This window comes from Penicillium paradoxum (genome assembly GCF_028828445.1).
Source record: "Penicillium paradoxum strain IBT 22861 chromosome Unknown utg000003l_segment0_segment0, whole genome shotgun sequence".
Taxonomy (NCBI): domain Eukaryota; kingdom Fungi; phylum Ascomycota; class Eurotiomycetes; order Eurotiales; family Aspergillaceae; genus Penicillium; species Penicillium paradoxum.
This window is the reverse complement of record NW_026643181.1, coordinates 4,981,098-4,995,158: the sequence shown is the minus strand read 5'-3', so window position 1 is coordinate 4,995,158 and position 14,061 is coordinate 4,981,098. Positions and strand designations below refer to the sequence as shown.

Here is a 14,061-nt window from a genome sequence, read left to right as displayed (position 1 = left end):
ATATGCCAAGTGATGACCAGAACCAGACTGGAACAGTCTCCGTGATGGTGGGCTGGTAGTATTTTGTAGAATTTTTCAGCATTCGGCAGTTCTGACTCAAGTCTTGACACGGAATTTGAGACCCGAGCGCAAAATTCTCACACAGGTCATGAGAGCCGCAGAAGTAATGAGACAGCATGCGGTGAAGAGTTGCACTCCGACGTACTGGTGTGTCTTAGACAGGATGGCACCACCGATTGGCGTTCCAATCAGCAGGCCAATAGATGTGATGGCAAAGACCATACCCATCCGGGTGCCCAAAGTGCGCACATCTGAGGTCATACTCGCCATGACCACCGGCGGGAGGGACACAAAGCCACCCGAGAAGAAGCCATAGAAGACGGTCAGGATGATGATGCCAGGCAAGGTGTGGACACTGATCCAGACAAACGCCAGGATTGCAGTGATGGTCACCGCGGGGGTGAGCATGTTCAAAGGTCCAACATGGTCGGCAAGGAAGTTAGGAGCGATACGACCGAAGCTCGAGGCGGCGTTTAGCATCGAGAGCAGGTAGAACCCTAAGTTGGAGTCTACTATACCTGTGTCAATTGCATATGACTGCACGTAGAAAAGGAAGTTATAGAAGCCCAAGAAGCCTATGAACATGGCAATGGCGAATATGGTAAAGGCGGGCTCCTTCAGAGCAGATAACTGGTAGAGCTTGCGCTTCTCCTTCGGCTTGAAGCGCGACCGCATGATGCTAACGGAGATACAAATAGTGCTGAAGCATACGAAGCCAAGTGCACGAGTAGCCCAAGCCAAGCCGACCTTTTTCTGCAGCTGATCGAGCATGATTGGGTAGACCACACCCCCAATACTGCTACCACTGGCAGCTAGACCGTTGGCTAGGCCTCTCTTGCGTTGGAAATACTGTGGGAGGATAGCAACGGAGGGCACAAAGAGGCAGCCTGCTGCCAGTCCGACGCAAATACCCTGAGAAAGAATCAAATGCCAGTATTTAGTGGCAAGACTAGTCATCATCAAGCCAAAGGGCAGTAGAAATGCGGCGAAGATGACCAGGGGTCGAAAATAGCCCGCATCAAACATTGGGCCAGTGATGACTCCGATCATCATCAACAGGAAAGACTGAAGTGATCCTATCCAAGCAATGGTTGATGATGAAGTACCAACGAGCAACTCTCGCTCATAATAGGTCTGATATGCACCCCATGTATTGATAACGCCCCTGTTCCAAGTGATCAGCAATATATTTTTGACATCAACTATTGCTCGTGGTCATACCATGAATTGAAAAAGAGGAAGAATGAGCCTAGCGCTTGAAGCCATGTGTGTAGCCCCGTATCGAAAGTCAACTCAGACTCATTCTCTGGAGCATTTGGTGGATGAGATGAGCTATCATTTTTCTCCTCAGAAGACACCGAAGAGTCAGCGAGGACCGTCTGCTCTAAATCTAGGTTAGTCGATCCCATATTGGATTCCCTGCGTTGTAAATACCACTGAGGTCGAAGCCTCTCACGGGCAGCACAATATAAGATGATAGTTAAGCCCGAGTGAGTAGTGCAAGAATGCAAGGATTATCAGTCCAAGAGCATACTAATAGATGCAGAAATTGGAGCAATTTACTTAGCTCGCCATTGTTCTCCAAGACTTTGGGGTTTGGGGTTTGCTTATAAAACCCCCAGGTCCGTGGGGGGACAAGCGGGGCCGCGGGACCTCGGCCGATTCCGAAACAATAACTACTTCTCGGGGTTGTTTTCTTTTTGGACATTCTTTATTTGGTATCCTGGAGGTATGTTGAATCTAAAGATCTACTCTGAGCCGCCGAAAGAATGTGAGGAACTGCGTTGCTAGCGAGGTAGATCTGAACAGGCGTGAGGTATCTCATTGTCAACATGTACTTGGAATCTATCAAAGTAATCTATGTAATATTCTGCAGACATTAGTCTCCTTTTTCAACCTCTTATAAGTAATCAGACACGCCACTTGACGCAACTGGCCATAAACCTGCCTCTGGAAATCCTAGAGGACTCTTAGGTACGCCTGCCCAGCTATAAGCCGCACCGTCTTTTGAGCGAATGCGCGCATATGGATATTTTTTTCTGATTTATAATTTTTGATTCACCCAATATCTACATCAAGTTGGTCCATCTCATGTCTATAGGAAGAGGAATTTAGAGAGGGACAATGGCTACAGATCGATATTATGTTATGCTAGATGCTGCCCTTCCCTCTCGAAGTACCTACCTATGGGCAGTTCATTAATAAGGCTGGGCTTAGATCTGCCTGCTATCTATTGAAGCCATTGTCTATATCCCGTACGAAGATTTAGAATACGAGGAAGAAAAAGAAAAGGACAATAAGCCAAGCTTACGTGGATCACGTATCTGTAGATCTTTGTTAAAAATGTGAATGCTTTTTGTAAGTTGATAGGAAGATTGAACGAACAGGCTACTCTCTTATTTCATTTATGATTTCTTTTCAGTGCAACCTTCAACCATGCGGTAGCTTCTAAGGCTGTATAGATATTTGCCTCCATTCTACTAAGATCTGCCTAGGTATTCCTTGAGTCAGTGAGTAGCGAATCACAACCACAGAGCCAAGCTCGGATGTTGTGTGAAGCATTATCCCGAGGTCCCTCAACCAGTATAGCTTTTTGGGGCGAGGATGACGCTGGTATACGACCGCGTTGATAGTTGTATCTTTTCATTAGCATAAGCCATGCAGATGTCGTGAGACAAGAGTAGCAACACGACGAAAGAAGCATTTGATTGCGTATGAAGAGTAAGCAGCCGCCATTTCTTTGTCATAGAATTCGAACCATAACTAGGAAGGGATCTAGATCCCTTCCTAGGGAATATGGTTTACCCAGAGCGATTGGATATCCCTGCGATTCTAGGGCTACCTATGCACGTGGCTTACATGCGATATAGATGCTTCCACGGTTCTTCTATGATGTCAAGGGATGAGAATATTGGAATAAACAGGGCATCATATTATTTTTTTTGGATATGTTTTTTGCCGTTCTAGATTCATGTACAAAGCCTCGTTGGTGTCCATGTTTCATCCAGGACATCCAAGTCTCAATTTTTTTGACGGTTTCTTCGAATCCCAGGAACTCCAAACGCTATGCTGAAACTCAAAAAAAGCAAAAGCTGGTAACCAGCATCAGTAGGGGGAAGGTTGATATTGTCTTGACTTTTTGGCCTCTACAGCAACTCCTCGCAGGTCCAGTCCTCGTACCTAAGGTCAAACATCGTTAGCTCTGTCGCGCAATCCATGTGGGACGGAAAGTCTCTTACCATCCATCAGGCAGGTATCGGCGAATGATGAGGGGGATTTTCTTCTGGTTCAACTCCTTCATCGCGATCTGGAGAGGATCGGTCTCACCCTCGAGATCGACAAGAACGGGGGCGTTCATACTATGCCATATGTCAGCAAGCCCCAACTAGAAAACCATATCTGCAATTGTCTGTCGCAAGCAACGTACCTGATTTGCAGGGCACGGGTACCGAGAACACGCGCGCGCTCGTACTTGGTCAAGTACGGGGTAGTGGTGCGCTGATCATTGGGGACCTTCTTTTCGCGCGATTGTTCCATCACTTTTCCTGCGTATCCAGCATTGGGATCGCCAGAGACAACAACGTTTTCGCCATTGGTGTTGGGGTTGTATGCATCTCCCTCAACGCCGTCCTCGCCTTCAAGGGCCTCTTGTTCCTCCGGCTCCTCGTCAAACACATCCTCGCCGGGCTCGTAGTCGAAGCTGCGCAAACCACAGAATTAGCGAATGTGTTTATATTGACAAATGCGAACCCATTTAGAAGCTGTTCAGAAGCAAGATAGGAGCAAAGCTCCTTTGCGCCTGGTCTCCGAGCAACCTTGGGGTGGAGGGAGGTAGCTTACGTCTCTTCGACGTCGTCGTCGTTGCCGTAGTCAGACATTGTGATTAGTGAGAGGTTTCAAGGGACGAAATATCCGTAAACCAAAGCGAGGAATGAAAGACCCGGAGGTATGAGAGACAAGTCGGGGGATCGAAGTGGGATTTGATGCTAAAAATCCTTGGGAGCGGAAAAACTTCCTCTCGCCGTTGACCGTCACCGCCTTTCCGGCAAATTAAAATTATTGTTTCGACACTCAAGTTTAGACTTCCTCGTGTTTTGAGATAGTTTTCTCTCTCCTAAACGTCCTCTTTGGGGTGTCTCACGATGGCCCTCAAACGAAAGGTCTCAGCAGAGGAGGTCACAACCCCCAAACGACGCCAGAGGCAGAATGTCTTGGACAATTCCGGTATGTTCACCTATTGAGATAACAACTGATAAAGCGATTGAATTGTTGACGATTCCACAGATTTGATTTATGAAGAGGCTCACTCCGATGCCGAGTACTCACCTCCGAACACTCCTAGTGAAATGAGTGTGGACTTGAACGAGACTCCTGCGACCCCATTCTCGACCACGTCCTCTCGACAACGATACCCATCCGAGTTCAAAACCCTACGTTGCCCAATTGAAGGGTGCGATAAAGCCTTCAATCGTCCATGTCGACTGCAAGAGCATATTCGATCACACAACAACGAAAGGATCTACAAGTGTGACCATGATGGCTGCGACAAGACATTCTTACGACCTTCCCATCTCCAACACCATGTCAAGAGTGCTCATACCGCCGTTCGAGACTATCTGTGCGAGCATCCAGGTTGTGGGAAGAGCTTTGTGAACGGGTCTCGGCTTCGTCGGCACTTGGCTACGCATGAAGGAAAGGGCGGTTACCACTGCACAGATTACCCACCTTGCAACGAGACGTTCCGAAAGCACTCGACTCTACAGAAACATGTCATGGTTGCTCATTTGAACCAGAAGCCATATCCATGTGATCACGTAGATCCAATCACCAAAGAGAAATGCGAGATGGCTTTTGAAACTGCTGGTAATCTACGGAATCACCAGGGCAGGGTCCACGTCGAAAAACGTTTCACTTGTTCGGAGTGTGCTGGAAACCAACAAGAGCAATCATCTGAGCAGGAAGTGACATTCCCTACATATGCCAGTCTACAAGAACACATTCGGATTGTTCACCCTCCACAATGCCCTGAATGTCCACTTGTCTGTTCCACAGCACGAGAACTACGACGTCATCTTGAAATAGCTCATGGCGATGTCAGTCTTGAGGAACGAAAGATCCACGCGTGCACATTCCCCGGATGCGGCCGTAGCTTCACCAAACCCGGCAACCTGAATGTTCATGTTCGCACGGTACACGAAGGCGAAAGACGCTTTGTATGCGGCGAAACAGACCTTTCGGCCAACAAAAAGGTGGAAGGATGGGATGGCATCGGTTGCGGCAAGCGCTATGGCAACAAGCTGACACTGGAAGAGCACGTTCGCGTTTCGCACTTGGGCCTCCCGAATACCAGGAAGCGACGTCAACGAACAACGGCCAGCAAAAAACCGGCGCCGAACCCCGTCTCTACTCTGTCCGCTCTTACAGGCCAAGGCTACGGCGAGGAGACAGGACGACAGATCACTTGCTTCTACGCAGAGTCTTGTCCACATCGTTTCCACCGCAACTACGATCTATGGGTTCACATGACCACCAAGCATGACTGCACCGAAGATGAAGTCCAGGCCTTTTTCATGCAGCGTGCATTGCTTTCCGATGAATCTGGCTCTGGAGGCAACTCACTGGGCATCTATGGTCTTGGATTTGATCAGGATGGTCAGTCCTACTACCAACAATCATACAGCGCAGCAGACCACTCGGACGTTGCCTTTGGCTCACAGTCGAACGACTCAACTTATCTTCCCAGCCAGCCGGCCTTGGATTCCGATTATTTGATGCAAGATGATTTTCCTGCGCATGCAGCTCGTCACATTGATCCTATGATACCCAGCCATAATAACATGGCGTTGGTTGACCCCGTTCTCGGTGATCATCTGATGGAACATTGAAGGGCACATTTTCACGATGTTATGATTATTGAGCGTTATTGAGGCGTTGCTCACGGGAAATTGTCTCGAAATTCATGTCCACAAAGGATCTATTTTAGAATCAAGTCTATTTCGGTTCTTTCCAGCTTTTGCGGATACTAGAGTATTAGACCTGTAAATAAGGGCTCGTTCGTTTTCGACCATTCCATTGACCGTCCCTTGGTAAAGATCCGATTTGATTTCTGCCTGTAATCGCCCTCTCCTTGCCACATTGGGTATCAGAATATCGATATGCATAGGTACTCAGCAAGCCAAGTAGACCCAAGGGATGTGTCGAGCTACGTCTTGAAAGAACACATTTTCAAGGCTATAAAGTAGACGCAGAACTCGACTTCAAGCATTTCGCACGCCTGAAGTTTATGCCGTAGATGGTGAAGAACCGGACGATATTGCAGAACAGATGGACTGTGGTGAGCAATCCCTCGCAACCAGAATATAAAATACCGAGTCGGACTCGAAGGACACCAAGTCATGACGGTGCAGGCGTGTATAAGCTAATGGCTAGCCCTAGCATAGAGTCCTAAAGCTTTTCCTCAAAATTATTCAAGCAGCGAGCAAACCGATAGGCGAAAGATCCGAGGAGTGTACACATGTATGTCAGCCAACTGCATGTAATAAGATAGAGACAATCATATCCGGCAACGTCCTCAGATTGGTGTCTATAATTGCTAGCTCTATATCCCCCGTCTTGATTGATGCAATGATAGAAGTTTTTGGATAGTTTTTGTGGCTATATCCAAAGATCGGTGTACATAGATAAAAAAAAGTGCGTTAATACCTGAGGATTTGATAGATATAAGTGTAATCAATACTAAATCCCCCGTGACCTGAACACTGCTCTAGTCCAGAGTATTGGGGTATATGGGTGTCAAGAAAGAGAAATTGGAAGCCAGATCTAGCGGGCAAAAATGCACAGACTGACAAGCAGCACACTGGGGGTCCATGGAGGGCCTGATATGCTGTGTCCGAATAAAGTTGGCCAAAAAAGGGAAAGAGCAGTAACTTTATTTCCCCAATAGGCATAGACGGCGATATCAACCATGGAAGCCCTGGGATGTATACGTACATACCTTATGTACCTAGTAACTACAGCATATGTACTCCGTATTCTGTATGTACTCCGTACTGTCCATTGTGAGGTGTATGGCGGGGGAATGGGGCAATGGGGCACCGGGGAAACAATTTAAAAATAACTATAAGGTACTTTGAAGAATGTTCGTTGTACATCTCCATGTACGATGTATGGCGGAGACACCCCTGCCACATGGCAGATCTACATTTGCTAAAGCACACTTATGACACGATGGGTCGGATCTCGATGGGGCCATGCTGATCCCCAGCTGCAGGCCAGGATAGCACAGGTCGATCCGTTACTATTTGATCTCTGCCAAGACCGTGAACAGCTGGATTCCGAACACTGGGGACGGGGTACGAAGTCCTTTTCCATCTTATCGATAATTTACCAGGTAAACGGCCATGTGTGCGAAGTGAGTTAGGTTATCATTCCGAGCCATTCTTGTGGCTGAATTGGGGATGCCCTAATGCAGGAGAGAAACAAGGTCCGTGAGAGCTTTAATATGAACAGGCTAATTTATCTTGGGCCTCTACTCCGTAGTCAGGGTCAAATCGGGAGATAGAACGATCATAAGAAGAGCAGAAGACTAAAACAATGGAATATTCCCCGATCGTAGCTACTGCAGACCCGAATTCCAAGGGTTCCTTGGCGGTGAGGACTACGCGGCCTGTTAACGCGGACCATCGGACCATCTCAGGGTGGACCCGCAGAAAAGGCAACGTGTGAGAATCAGAGGCAATCGCAGCAGTTTGGGACTTGCAGAGTGCCAAGCGAATCGGGCTTCCTGGTGGCCAAGTTGGTTCAAGCGCCCATTTTTAGAACCCAGTGGCGGAGTTAGAGCGCCATGGCAATGGGGGTTGATGAACGAAATAGGGGAACTGGGAAATCTAAAAGGAGATATCTAAGAACCACCTATATTAGGTAGCTAGGTAACCCTCTAACTCAGGGGACTCCAAATCCCCGAGGTCCTTCAAACCGCTATATTTACCGAGTGTATCATGCATACTAGTCTACTTATAGTCCCGTTGTCTCTCCACCGACGATCCTAGAGGGTCCCAGATGACGCCAACCCAGAGCAGAAAAATCAAAATCCGGATCTTTGTTCAGGTCTCACACTCTGTGTATTGGCAAAAAGCAAATTAGTAAAATTGGCTTGGCCTTTTATTATTTATTTTTACCTGAGTCACACGAGAGGAAGAAGACAATGTGGACAAATGTGTAGCGTGGATTGCCCCGAAGACCGTGGAAAGTGGAATGGAGTACGGAGTAGTTCCTCTCGCCTCTCCGGACTAGACCCACGCAACCCATCTTCCTCTTTCTTCATACCTCTCCTATTCCAATCCTATCCTACTTCTCTCGTTTGTTTCTTTTGTGAAAAAAAAAGTTCGCTGATCCCGGTGATTAGCGAGCCATATCCAGCTTGTAACGTCATCTTCCTTGGCGAAGCTCAGTTTCCCTACCCTCCGGCCTAACCGCTCGTTCTCTTCTTCTTCTTTCAGGGTCTACCTTGTGTACCTTAATGGAGTGATTCTTCTGTCTGAATCCGGCCCAGGCGCAATCGCTATTTGACAGTCCCTCGTTCAGCGCAACTGGATCAGACAGTTTCTTTTGGAATCCCACCACACCCCCAATATCTCCTTGCTTTCTCGACGTTTCACAGTCGGACTCGGTGAGGGGTAGTTTTTTTTTTTTTTTTTTTCTCTCTCAAAGCCTACTGAGTTTCTTGTCCGGTGCCGCATCACATTCCGACGTCATGGGTCGTTCGTTTGGTAAGTTGATCGCTGATCATCCTCGGGTATTCCGGGGGCTACACTAGAGCCCGTTATTGACTCTTTCTTGCATTGTCCCAGTCCGCTCGTTTATATCCAGTTTTGGAGGGAGGAACAATGGTTCGAGTAAAGAAAGCAGAAAGTCGTCGAGCGACGTTACGCCCGTGACCGACGTAACTCCAACCGATTCACCACCTCGATGGCAAACACCCCCCGAAACCCCATCCCCTCCGGCCGAATCATCGCCTATGAGCTCTGGACCAAGAGTTGGAGCTAGCTCTCGACCGGCATCTATGATCTTTTCGTGCAACCCACCTTTCATGCAGCATGCAGAGGATACCCCGCCGGAACTGTCGCCAATCTTTTCATTTCTCAATATCCACACGAGCAAGGTCTACCAGGAAGGATACTTCCTGAAACTTAATGATTTGGATACTTGTAAGTGAACTAGACTCGGGCCTTTTGCGGGAAACTTGGGCTAACATGTTCAGACGGACGGCCTTCTGGCGATCGACAGTGGGTCGAATGCTACGCACAACTAGTAGGAACCGTTCTTTCACTATGGGATGGCGCTGCGCTGGACGCAGCAGGGGGAGAAGAGATCCCGGCGACATTTATCAATTTGGCCGATGCATCACTCAAGATGGTGAGATATTCTTTCGCCCAAGATTTACCAGACATGCGCTGATCATCTACTTGCAGCTTGAAGTCCTTCCTATCCGAGATGGCAATAATCCGCCATTGAAGAACGTACTCAGCGTTTCCTCGGCAGGCAAAAATCGATACCTCTTGCATTTCAACTCATTCCACTCCCTGACCCAATGGACTGCGGCGATTCGTCTCTCGATGTATGAACACACATCTTTATACGAAGCCTACACTGGCTCTTTGATTGCAGCGAAGGGAAGGACTCTCAATGGAATCAACTCAATCTTGGTACCTACCAAATTCAAGTATCAAGACTGGGCGCGCGTCCGATTTGGCGCAGGAACTCCTTGGAGACGGTGCTGGTTTGTGATCAGTCCGCCAGATGAAAAAGAGCTCCAGAAGGCGCGGAAGATGATGAAGAAATCGGCATATGACCGTTTGTCTATCCCTGTCACCGGAAATATCAAATTTTATGAGACGAAGAAGACGAAGAAGGCGGTTCCCATTGCAACGGTTACGCATGTTTACTCGGCATATGCCGTTTATCCGCAATCTAAGGCTTTGATTGATGCATCCACCCTGGTGAAGTTGGAAGGACGGATCACCACCCATAAGCCTGAGTCTTCCTCGGAAGGACTTGTCTTCGTCATGCCCGAGCCGCATGCCGCTGTTTCTGGATTCGAGATGATGCTCCGCTTCCTTTTCCCGACATTTGACACCTTCAATCTTTATGGCCGCCCTACTCGTCTAGTGGCAGATACTAATCACATCAAAAGCATCATGTTTGCATTCCCCAAGGAGCGGCGTTATGGCTATCTGGACGTATTGGATATTTCCAGTCTCCTTCAAACCCCGGGAAGCCAAGAGTGGAGCGAAGCTCAGTGGAGAAAACAGCTCAAAGAAGCAACACAGCGCCGAATTTCATCTGGCAGAAGCAGGACTAATAGTATCAACAGCACGAGACCTCGCTATCGCTCTGCATCTGCACGCCACAGTGATATTCCTATGGACTCTGCTCGCCGCCAGTTTGCTGCTCTTGAGAGCAAACCCGAATTCAACCACTCTACTGAAGCTATCATCCATGAAGTCCCTACGGGCGATAGCTCGCCTATTGTGTATCACAACCGCGGACTGTCTGACAGCCCGGGCTTTGCCGGTTCTAGGCCGAGGCATGGATCTTTGGTTGAGAGCTCACCTGATTCATCTTATCAAGATCTGGCATACCGTGGTTTACCAGCAGTGGCACCCATCTCCGAGAGTGTCAGTTCTGAAAGCGACCCAAATCTCGACCGTTACCATGGTCCGCCAGTTGGAGAGCAGCTTCCCCCACACACCCCTCCTGCTCCCGTTGCAAACCCACCCGCATTTTCGCACGGACCCAAAGAGATGCCCACTAATCGGCCAGAGGCGTCTTCGGAGCAAAGGCTAGCAAACAACCGGATGTCTCACGCGACCCTTTCTCAACTCACATCGGTTGGGACGATGGGGCTGAGCGTGGCAGCCGCCGGTGCCGCCTGGAAAGGCCATCAGGCACAGACCACGAATGACCAACAACCCCAGGGCAACCGCATCAATCCCGGCCCTACTGTGTTTGCAAACTCTCTTGCAAATTCATCAAGTGATGAGGATATCGCTCTTGCATTCCCAGTTCGACCTCCCCCAGTTCTGGAGCATCGTCCGAACACACCTAGTACCACTGGCAGCCCGTCGCCTCAGCGAGGTTCTCCTCTGCGAAACTCTCAACGGGCGCCAATCGATTCCACCAGGTCTGTGCGACGCAAGCCGCTTCCCCAGCAAGTCCTTTTTGGAACAGAGTCACAGTCAGTAGGCGAACCGAGCTATGATGATCTTCGTCATACCCTTGACGAAGATGTGCTGAATCAAATCGCCCCCCATCTGCCATCCCCAATTTCGTCTACTGGAAACAGAAACGGAACTGAGGAAGAGAGTGTTTATGATGATGCATCAACAGTTTCACCTGACTATGCTAGCACCCATGGCTCCGTGTACAGCAAGAAATCTACCAAGTCTACCAAGCCCAGAATGGGTGTCATGAAGACTGTTGGAGTTCCAGTACCCAAAGACTTCGTCATTGGCGATACTCGTTATGCTACAGAGAAGGCCCCGACTTCGAACCCCGATATTCCTACAGTTGATTTCGGCCCAACTATGACCTACATGCCTACTACCGGACGCCCAACCACATCAGACACTCTGAAGAAGCACCAACGGAACGAGTCATCTGGAACTAAGTTCACAGTTGATCAAGCTAATGCCCGGCCGTCCAGCCGGGAGGAATATCGACGGAGCATGCTGTGGCAACCTGGAATGGCTTTCGGTCGCCCTGTCACTCCCGGTGGAGGTCTCACTCCGGAGCAGTATGTGCAGCAACGAGCCGCACCCAGCCCACCAGCACAGTTCCACAACCGCACTCCTTCCAATCCCATGTCGGTGCACCGTCCTGTATCTGGCGACTGGACGCAATATGCCCGTCCCAATTCCCCAATGAACGCTCAGCAAAGTCCCAATCACCGACCTTCGTCTCGGGGTGCCCAGAGTATGCTCAATCACAACGATGCTTCGACCCAGCTCTCCGCTCGTGAGCAGGAGCATGTTGCCCGCATGACTGGTTCTTCGTTCTTCAACATGTCAACTGACAACCGGAAACAGCAGGCGCCTGTGAATCCTATGGGTCTGGTCTCGCACATTGACGCCCGGGAGCGCGAGAAGCAACTAATGAGGGAAGGGATGTCTAATCATGCGGTTCAACAGGCCATCGCCCATCGTCAGCAACATATGATGCAGCAACCTATGTCATCCCAGTACACAATGCAGCAGTTCGCCCCTCAACAAATGCATCATCAACAGGCTGGATCTGTCTATCCATCTCAACATGGCCATCACGCGTCCATGTATAACATTCCGGGAGCTAGTCACACATGGGATGCCCTCAACCAGGTGAACCCAGTGGATGAGCCCCGCCGATCTTCCTGGTACGGACAGCTTGCTGCCCAAGCCCCTCAAACTCCGCCCTATCAGCCAAGCCAGCCCTATACCCAAGAACCCAGGTACTACAGCTATGCTCAGTAAATTAGTTTGCCTGCCTGTCGGTGACCCACCATTCTTCTTCCCGCTACCTCGACCTTCCTTTCTGTCTAATCACCCATTCCCTTCCCTACACATCACTAACAGTATCAATTACTGTTTTCTTCACCCCTTTGTTCCTGTATACCAAGTGATGTTTTGAACTTGGCTTCCAAACCTGGCCCACAATCCTTTTGTTTTCTCCACCCTCCAGCCGCACTCATTATCTTTTTCTTATCTTTCATTGCTATGTTGCATCGCGCATCCGACCGGAGTTCCAAATTGGCGTGGTGTTCTCTTCACTGATTTCTCATGCGAGTCGTTTGTCTATCATTACACCGGGATTGCCTCGCTTTCCCCTACTACCTTGTCTTTCTCTCTCTACGACGTATTCACAGGTTTGCTTTGACATGTAAATCCGAATCAGGAAATATGCGCCTTTATGTATGCGGTATAGATTGACTATGGATATACAACCAGGCGATTACCTCTTCACCTCTCTATATGATCTTTTGTTCTATTGGCCTCAGATGATGATTTCGTAGTGGTAGTGGTAGTAGCAGTAGTAGTAGTAGTAAGTGGTTATATATGAGATTGTATTGAGATGCATGATGCGCCTCCTCGGACCCAAATATGCAGGTCCAAAGAAGGTGGAAAAGACTTCGAAACAGTCCCTTTGAGGCCGAAAGTCCAAAAAGCTCAACCAAGGACTGGAACTTGGGAACAACTTAAGTCAAGCCCAAAGTAAAGATCGAGCATCAGGTACTCGAGCCCTCAGTATTCTAGATACCTAGATTGTAGTAATCTGTGCCTGCACGGTACAGATCTACCGGGGCTTGCTTGGTTGATCGAATCTCTTCCAGGCATCCGGTCCTGCTGAATTTGCGCTCAGGCCTTCTGATTTTGTATGACGTACTCCTATATGTTGTATATGCATTGATTGCGTTCTTAATTTCCTAGCTGCAGATCATGTTTGTCCAAGGATTTCGTACCAAGGCCCTCAGGTATTATACTACAATGGATAACTTTGTGCAATCGCCCACTTGCTCATTCTGGGGCCCACGGGACCCAGAAACTCTCGATCATGATTAATAACATCGATGATCATGCTACACGAATCATAGGTTCATGCCGTCAACAATGAAGATTTAAACATACCATCGATGTATACACCCAGAACTATGACAACATGTCCTGCACCTCTCCCTCCGATGTACCCACTCATCAATCTATTTCCTCGGTCTATGTTGCGTGATTTGAAGTTAGAGCAGCATCTGATTGACCATGGAAGACCCGTGGAGGAGAGAAGCAACATTTGACGTAGTCTGGGGCAGGCGTGACGTAGTGGGGCTCCGGCTCGTGGGGCGAACAGGTTTCCGGCAGGCGCTCTGATTGGCTCGTCGGGATGTCCTTCTTGGGTAAAGCTTATTCTGTTTGTATAAGAGAGGTATAAGAGAGGCTGATAACCAGTTTGATATCGTCTGCTGTGTACTGAGATGCC

General features: G+C 48.8%; 4 protein-coding genes across 4 annotated transcripts; 2 read left to right on the top strand and 2 right to left on the bottom strand.

Annotated features, from left to right (window-relative positions):
• Window positions 1-96: 96 nt before the first annotated feature.
• On the bottom strand, window positions 97-1,469 carry N7457_003686 (MCT family MFS transporter; the record flags this gene model as incomplete). Its single annotated transcript, XM_057174731.1, has 2 exons — window positions 97-1,225; window positions 1,282-1,469. 2 exons carry the CDS (start codon window positions 1,467-1,469, stop codon window positions 97-99), a joined length of 1,317 nt encoding a protein of 438 aa, XP_057034882.1.
• A 1,737-nt stretch (window positions 1,470-3,206) lies between these two features.
• N7457_003685 (DNA-directed RNA polymerase core subunit RPO26) lies at window positions 3,207-3,938 on the bottom strand (the record flags this gene model as incomplete). The annotated part of the gene is made up of 4 exons (XM_057174730.1): window positions 3,207-3,240; window positions 3,300-3,419; window positions 3,488-3,760; window positions 3,901-3,938. 4 exons carry the CDS (start codon window positions 3,936-3,938, stop codon window positions 3,207-3,209), a joined length of 465 nt encoding a protein of 154 aa, XP_057034881.1.
• Window positions 3,939-4,202: 264 nt separating this feature from the next.
• N7457_003684 (Zinc finger C2H2) lies at window positions 4,203-5,945 on the top strand (the record flags this gene model as incomplete). Its single annotated transcript, XM_057174729.1, has 2 exons — window positions 4,203-4,284; window positions 4,345-5,945. The coding sequence occupies 2 exons, from the start codon at window positions 4,203-4,205 to the stop codon at window positions 5,943-5,945; spliced, it is 1,683 nt and encodes a 560-aa protein (XP_057034880.1).
• Window positions 5,946-8,812: 2,867 nt separating this feature from the next.
• On the top strand, window positions 8,813-12,566 carry N7457_003683 (uncharacterized protein; the record flags this gene model as incomplete). Its single annotated transcript, XM_057174728.1, has 4 exons — window positions 8,813-8,828; window positions 8,910-9,266; window positions 9,320-9,474; window positions 9,531-12,566. The coding sequence occupies 4 exons, from the start codon at window positions 8,813-8,815 to the stop codon at window positions 12,564-12,566; spliced, it is 3,564 nt and encodes a 1,187-aa protein (XP_057034879.1).
• Window positions 12,567-14,061: the final 1,495 nt, after the last annotated feature.